Source organism: Pseudogymnoascus verrucosus, assembly GCF_001662655.1.
Source record: "Pseudogymnoascus verrucosus strain UAMH 10579 unplaced genomic scaffold scaffold_3, whole genome shotgun sequence".
In the NCBI taxonomy this organism is placed as follows: Eukaryota; Fungi; Ascomycota; class Leotiomycetes; order Thelebolales; family Thelebolaceae; genus Pseudogymnoascus; species Pseudogymnoascus verrucosus.
The window spans coordinates 398493-405416 of NW_017263654.1; the positions used below are offsets into that span (position 1 = coordinate 398493).

A 6924-nucleotide genomic window follows, 5' to 3' on the forward strand; every position below is an offset into this window, starting at 1 on the left:
CACGATGAATGATTGATGGCTTTCGTATTATGTACTGTGCTGCGCTGCACTGCACCGCGCTGCTGCTGCACGATAATGCGGCGTAGACAGCGTGAGGCTCTGCTCTGGCAGTGGGTGTGCTGCTCTGTTGGGACTTGAGGATGGGATGGGGAGATGAGGGTTGAGGTGTCCCTTTCGTAGGTGCCTCTTTCCCCTTTCCCGTTCCCGCATCCTCCCCCTTTCCTCCCCCCTATCCATCCCCTCACTCCTCAACAACCACCCCCTCCACCCTCCCCACCCACTCCCCCCCAACCGCCAAATTCTCCCCCGCCGCCAGCGCCCTAACCACCATCCCCTCCCTCCTCTCCCTCCCCACCCTCCTCAACGCACTCTCCAAAAACCCGCTGAAGACACTAACACTCCACCCCTCCGGGGCCAACCCAAGCACCTCCATAACATCAAACCACCCCCCAAACCGTCCCAGCAGCACGCCCGTCATCTCAACCCTCTCTCCCACGTCTTCAATCCCTAGGAACTCGCCCAGTAGGCCCCTGAATAACCGTCGCTGCTCTTCCACCCCGCCTGCGGAACCTTGTAGTGCGCCGGAGACAGGATGATATGTTCCTCCACCCCCTAATAGCGCGTAGCGAATCGCACCATCGTAGTCCCCTAGCCCTCTAACCAGTAGCCTTAAGGCGTCCTCGTGAGCTCCCCGCCGCGAACACAGCACAATCATCTCCAACACCAACGCGTCCGCCAGCGGCTCAACACGCTCCCTCACAGCATCGACATCGTAATCCGCACCCTCCGCCCCCAGGAGCTGGAGCATTCGCACTCGTGCGCCCCACCACGGTTCCTCCGACAGTTCAGAGTGGTAGTCCGCCATCCACGCGCGGAACGGGGGTTTCGGCGTCGGTAAGGCACGGTAGGTCTCGTATCCCCCCTCGAGAGCTTCGCGTGCGGTAGGGTCGTAGTTCAAGTGCCCGAGAACGACGTCGAGGTAGTGCGCGAGCAGCTCGTCGCCGTGCTGCGGCATGTCGCGCGCGAAGACGAGGTGTTCGAGGTACGCTGTCACGGCGTTGGGCGCTCGTTCGCGAAGCATAGTTACGACCTCAGCTGGGGGGAAGGAGACGCGAGCGCGGGGGTCGGCGAAGACTTGGATTCCCAGCTGCGGATTGCGCGAGGCCAGCCAGAGGCCGAATTCTTGGACCAGCGCGGGGTTGCGGATAATAGCCAGGTACTCCCTGACGCGGATCTCGCCATCGACGAACTCTGCGCCGTCATCGCGGGCGCCCTCGATGATGCGGCGCCAGGTAGCGAGAACCTCAGCGGCGAGCTTTCGGGATTGGTAGAGTCGGCTGAGGATGTAGAGGCGGTGATGCGACTCCAGTAGTGCGACGGCGCGGGAGAAGCAGTCCACGCCGTGGTCGACGAGATCGTTGAGGTCAGCGCGTGTGGAGCCGGGGAGGGCGGGCCCGGGGGGAGAAGATGCGTCGAGACGGAGGAGGACGAGGAGGAGGGAGGCGTCTACGGTGCGGAAGACGTCGTTTTCGGAGGCGATGCTGCCGAAGCCTTTGCGCTCGCGCCAGGCGCTTAGGAAGCGTTGGTAGAAGTGGAAAGGGTGGGATGATGCGGGCTCGGCGCGGTCGCTGCTGGGGGGCTCCTGGGAGATGAAGGTGGAGGCGATTTGGGCGATGCCGGTGGGGATCCAGATCCCGGTCCTGCCTTCGACGATCTCGCCGCGTAGTTCGGGGTTGAGCGCTATGACGACGCGGGGGTCGAGACCGCCTTCTAGGAGCGCTTCTTCGGCGCCACGGTACTCGGCTTCGGTAGGGGCTTCGTTGCGGCGGAGGAGGTTGGTGAGGAGGAGGAGCCCCGCGCGTTGGCGGATGTAGCCTAGACTCATGAATTCGATTTCTGTCCTAGCTTCTCGCCCTCGGATCGTGTTGATTACTCCAGTCATGGCTGTAGCATACTCCTCTGGCGTCGCCGCTGTCTTGCCGTCTGCTTCGAGAGCAGCGTCTAGCTGCAGCGCCAGCGGATTTCGCGCAACCCACCATATTTTATCCCCAGCCCATACAACGACTCGGCTCTTTGCTCGGCCGAGTCGCTGCGCAAATTGGAGCTCCTCTTCGTTGCGGTCCGCTTCCCACTCCGCAGGTAACGGGGTATCGCCCTGTACGTCCTGCGATTCAAAAAGCTCGCGTTCTTTTGACACGCGCTCCAGGGAAGCCGCCGTACGAGAGTCCGTACTTTGGACGGATACGCTGGACGACCCTGATGAAGGGAAGGGCCTGAAACGCGTCGATCGCAGGCTCTTGGCCACTTCGTTGAAACTTAGGTCTCCTGGCTCAGTGACCGTGCGGATCCCGACTCTGGCCTTGCCGCTATCTGGAGTGGCGTCGGGGAGTTGGAGCCAGAATTTCTGATACCCATTTTCCGCGCTGTCTATATCCCATCGCTGTATCTCAAGACCGTAATGCGTTTCTTCCTCATCCCCTTGGCTTATGACTGCCAGTACATACCCCTCTTCTTCTTCCTCTGCATTGCTCTGCGATAGTTCTGTTCCCACCCCACGCCCGTCTGTGACTAGAGCTTCTGGGTAGCGGGAGAATTCGAGTGCTGATCTCGAGATGTCGCCTTCTAGATTGACAAATAACCCCAGGCCCGGATCTGTGGCGCCTGTACCAGTTACGAGCAAAAATTCTTGCGGAGATGGTGAGATTATATGTGGTTTAAGAGATCCGCCGGGAATGATCATAGACGCTCTCTTTGAGCTTGCATCTGGCGTAGATGGAGGCTCTGGTAGGGGTTTATCTGCCCGAACTGGGCTCTTTCCTGGACTCGACTCCCTTTGAGTTTCTCCGCTGGGACGTAAGGATGGCGCTGGCGACGATTCGCGGAATAGAGGGTCTACCGCCGTCTCTCTCGACCTATCTTGGCTCGGTTGTCGATTTCCCCCACCCATAAATGTACCCAAGCTAGTGCTCCTGCTATGGCCGCGGGGTTCTAACTGCGGCGGAGTCTGTCCCGTACTCGAGGTGCTCCTATGCGTCCGCGTAGTTGTCTGGCCAGATATATCTTCCGCCTTGCCGCCGACGGTGCCAGATTGCGAGTCGTCGAGAGACGATATCGGGAAGAGGGGTATTTTCAGCTGTCTGTCTACGTCCAACAGCGCATAAGACCTAGAATCGGCGACGCACGCAAAGGAATCGCGCCTGGCAGTAATAGTACACCCTGCAAAATCAATCGACTTGACCTGCCTGGCCTCTTCGCCGATACGGACGCTTCGTATTTTCCGCTTCAGCGATAACAGCACCATGACCGGGCGGATCTTGTCGCCCTGTGTGTTGTCATCTTGACTCTTGTTCAGATCCAAGCCACCAATCCAATTACTGCCTGGGACTTTCTGGTTTCCGAATACTGGACTGAGTTCCGGCAACGAGTAGAATGTTACTGTCGAGTTGCAAAGTACGCAAGCCTTGTTGGCTGCGGGGAGGAGGAGGATCTGTTGCACGCCCGGACGCTCCGGAGTCGACGTTTCTGAATATGCCGGACAGAGCCTCGACGCCAGTATATATGTTGGACCATCGGAATCGTCGGAGGGGTCGGGAGGTATTTGTACAAAGTGTAGAATCTCGGAGGCGGATGTTCCAACATACAAGTTGCTCTCTGCAGCCAGTTAGTCCACAGCACAAGCACGGGAGTCTTCGAAGAGGAATGCTATCCAGCTGTCTTATAACACATACCCCAGTATTCAATACAATTGATCACAATGTCTTCCCTGTCTCCATCTGCAGACAATGGCACATCTTTCAGCAATGTCTTGAGTACATATGGTCCCCGTTCCACCACCCCGCTCCGTACGCTTTCGGGAGCTACCTGATCCTGATCGGACATTGTATAGCAGCTCTTAGCTACTCATTTAAATCCGTTATCGCTTCATGACGGTTGCATTCGATTGCGAAGTGGCACCTTGAGAGGTGAGGTTGGAGCTGTTGGAAGCCTAGGCGATCGGGAACAGCTTGTGGACCCTCAGCCTTGCGACGCCGTTCCTTGGCGCATGGGCGAGGTTACAGCAGCGGCAGGAACATCGTCGGCGCCACGTTCCCAATCTCCCCAGCAACAATCTCATGCATTACTGGAAATAACATTAATCTGAGTATCAGTACTTAGAATCGGAATCACCTACGTACATTTGACAGCTTCTTACTATCGTGGCCGGCGCGCAAGACCATGGCCGACGCCGAGGGTACCGGCCCAGGAGAGGCACAACAAGCAAACCAAGCGCCAGAACCGATGAAGGCAGCTCCTGGCCAGGCGCCACTTGGAGATGAAAATAAATTTCAGCAAGCAATTTCAGCATGGAGGAGTAAGGAAACGATTGGCAGTATATACGAATGACAGTAGCTAACAGCCATCGTAGAGATTGACCTGACAACCTTGGTCCCCACACTCGACAATACAGCTTCAGAGATCATCACGTACCAGCGCGATTCGACAGTCCAACGAAAAGACCTGGCGCAGAAGACCAAAGACTTTAGGAAGCTCGATGATGCGGCTAAGCTGGGTGAATTCAAAGGGTTGCTAAAAGGTAGGTCATATACGTGTCCATATCCATGCATGTGTTAACATCGCCCCAGCATATCAAACATTCATCGACCTCCTCACGAATCACTCAAAATCGACTAATTCGTCATTTTTACAAATCTACTCGTCCCTGTCGGAAGCGCCAGATCCATACCCGTTGCTAGAGGCCTCCGTCGACTCTCTCCTACTCTCAGAGGACACCTTACCCAAGATCACATCGGAGAATGAGCAGCTCCAGAAGAACGTTACCAAGCTATCTTCTCAGCTAGAGGAGGCAGAATCACGACTGGAGAAGGAACGCACATCCAAGAAGGCGCTGGAGGAGAAGTTAGACACGAAGGTCAAGGAGGTTGAAGTCTCGTGGGCTGCGGTACTAGAGGAGAAGAAGGATAACTGGGAGGCCAAAGAGAAGTCGCTGGAGGAGAAAGTGCAAAATCAAGAGCGCTTGCTGAAGGAGATTAAAGCTACATACGAGGTCTCGCAGAGACTTGGACAAGGCGAAGATGGTGAAGAAAGCCAGGGTCATGTCACCAATGCTGAATTGGAAATCGTAAACTCCGATTTAGAGCGCACAAGCCTTCGCCTGGCCGAGGTAGAGGCGCGGAACGAGCAGCTTCGCATCGAACTGGCCCAAACGGCGTCGTCAACACCAAGTCAGCCTGCCCTTATCGTTGAGGATGAACCCGCTTATCTCCGCCTTCGATCCGAGAACTCATCTCTGTTGAGCAAGCTTGACGCTGCAAGGATCGAAAGAGACTCCAAGAAGCGAGACCTGGACCTGAAACTACGCTCTCTCGAAAGAGAGATTGGCCTTCTCAAGGAGGACAGGGATACTCTGACGGAGAAGGTGAAGAAATGGAACGACTACGACGAGGTAAAGCAAGAGCTTGAAGTGTTGAAGAGCATTGAGTTCTCGACTGGTGACGATGATGATGAGACCGTTGAGACTACCAACGGCGACTCGGCTTCTAAATCAAAGGGTGCTACGTTGGAACAGCTCCTATTGGCACGTAATAAGAAGCTCGGTGACGAATTAACAATCTTGAGAGTCTCACATCAAGACCTCCAGAGCCGTCTCCAAATCATGCAAAGAGAGCTGGACAGCGCTACTGCCGATCTTGAGACTGCACAGAATCTCAATGTTACTTTGGAGAATGACCTCGCAACGGTCCAACAAGAGTCTTCCAATGCCTTCCCATCCGGTGCTTCGGTGGCCGGAACATATAAATCACACTACCCTCAATCACACGCCCCTTCCGCCTTTCAAAGTCGCCGTGGCCGCGTCTCACCGACATCGTCCATCATATCCGGTTTGGATCCCCGCTCCTCCATGACCGAATCCTCGGGCGGCTCTGGTATCCTCCCGATGATAACTGCGCAACGAGACCGTTTCAAGAAGCTCAACTCTCAGCTCTCCAACGAGGTGTCAGAAGCACACAGGACCGTCACATCCCTGCGCTCTGAGATTGCGTCCCTCCAGAAGGACAACCTCAACCTCTACGAGAAAACGCGCTACATTTCCTCATACAATCGCACCGGCTCCTCTGCCGTCTCGAACGCCCCCCAGCAGTCCACCGTCCCCTTTTCCTCCTCCTCGCCACCGGGCGATACGCTCGGACGCTACCGCTCAGCGTACGAGTCCAATATCAGTCCCTTCGCGCAGTTCCGGGGCCGCGAGAGTGCGCGCGCCTATAAGCGTATGAGCCTGCCCGAAAGGGTCGTGTTCAGCATCACACGTATGGTGCTGTCCACGCGGACAAGCCGGAATATGTTCGCGGCGTACTGCGTGGCGTTGCATATGTTGGTATTCCTCAGTCTGTATTGGGCAGGATTAGGTGGGGAATCGTCGTCGACGGTGTCGACTGTGACAATGGGTGGGCTAGGGGCAGCAGGCAAGCTGGCGGAAGAAGGGCAGGACAAGGCGTGGGATTTGGATGAGTAAGTGTATTGGTATAGTATTTTCACTGGCGTTGGCATGTATGGTGATACGAGCGAAAGCCGTGATAAAGGAGAGCATTGATGCGCATTAGCTAGTCGAGATATACTTGTAAGATACTCTCTGATACCACATTCCTGGAGACGCTCATTTCCAACATCGCATTTATCATGTCATACTTCTCTTAAGAGAGTAACAACAGAGTCTCTAACTACTCTCGCCGTACCTTTACTGCTGTAATTCACTCGTAATTTGATGGAATAAAGAGTAGAGAACCCCACGTCGATAATTCGAGAGGGTATACAAGCAAAGCCTCATGAGGGAGTACATAAGGGAATGGTAGAGTCGAAAATATGGATTCAACTTCAAAACTGTGAGCTTAGCTGTGCTTTGCACGGAGGGGGGAAAGGGGGGAGGGG

The 6924-nt window shown here is 55.6% G+C and overlaps 2 protein-coding genes across 2 annotated transcripts; one reads left to right on the forward strand and one right to left on the reverse strand.

Annotated features, from left to right (window-relative positions):
- Window positions 1–241: 241 nt before the first annotated feature.
- On the reverse strand, window positions 242–4015 carry VE01_01146 (uncharacterized protein; the record flags this gene model as incomplete). The annotated part of the gene is made up of 2 exons (XM_018270672.2): window positions 3729–4015; window positions 242–3651 (listed from the first exon to the last, which is right to left on the reverse strand). The coding sequence occupies exons 1-2, from the start codon at window positions 3877–3879 to the stop codon at window positions 242–244; spliced, it is 3561 nt and encodes a 1186-aa protein (XP_018134342.1). The 5' UTR covers window positions 3880–4015.
- Window positions 4016–4070: 55 nt separating this feature from the next.
- VE01_01147 (uncharacterized protein) lies at window positions 4071–6882 on the forward strand. Its single transcript, XM_018270673.2, has 3 exons — window positions 4071–4351; window positions 4406–4573; window positions 4623–6882. Exons 1-3 carry the CDS (start codon window positions 4216–4218, stop codon window positions 6509–6511), a joined length of 2193 nt encoding a protein of 730 aa, XP_018134341.1. The 5' UTR covers window positions 4071–4215; the 3' UTR covers window positions 6512–6882.
- The last annotated feature ends 42 nt before the right edge of the window (window positions 6883–6924 follow it).

What these genes read in the sequence shown, in the direction of transcription:
- VE01_01147 (XM_018270673.2), top strand. Translation starts at nt 4,216, where the DNA reads ATGGCCGACGCCGAGGGTACCGGCCCAGGAGAGGCACAACAAGCAAAC. An exon ending in AGCAATTTCAGCATGGAGGA is followed by an intron (nt 4,352 to 4,405) that starts GTAAGGAAACGA and finishes CAGCCATCGTAG; the next exon opens with AGATTGACCTGACAACCTTG. An exon ending in ATTCAAAGGGTTGCTAAAAG is followed by an intron (nt 4,574 to 4,622) that starts GTAGGTCATATA and finishes ACATCGCCCCAG; the next exon opens with CATATCAAACATTCATCGAC.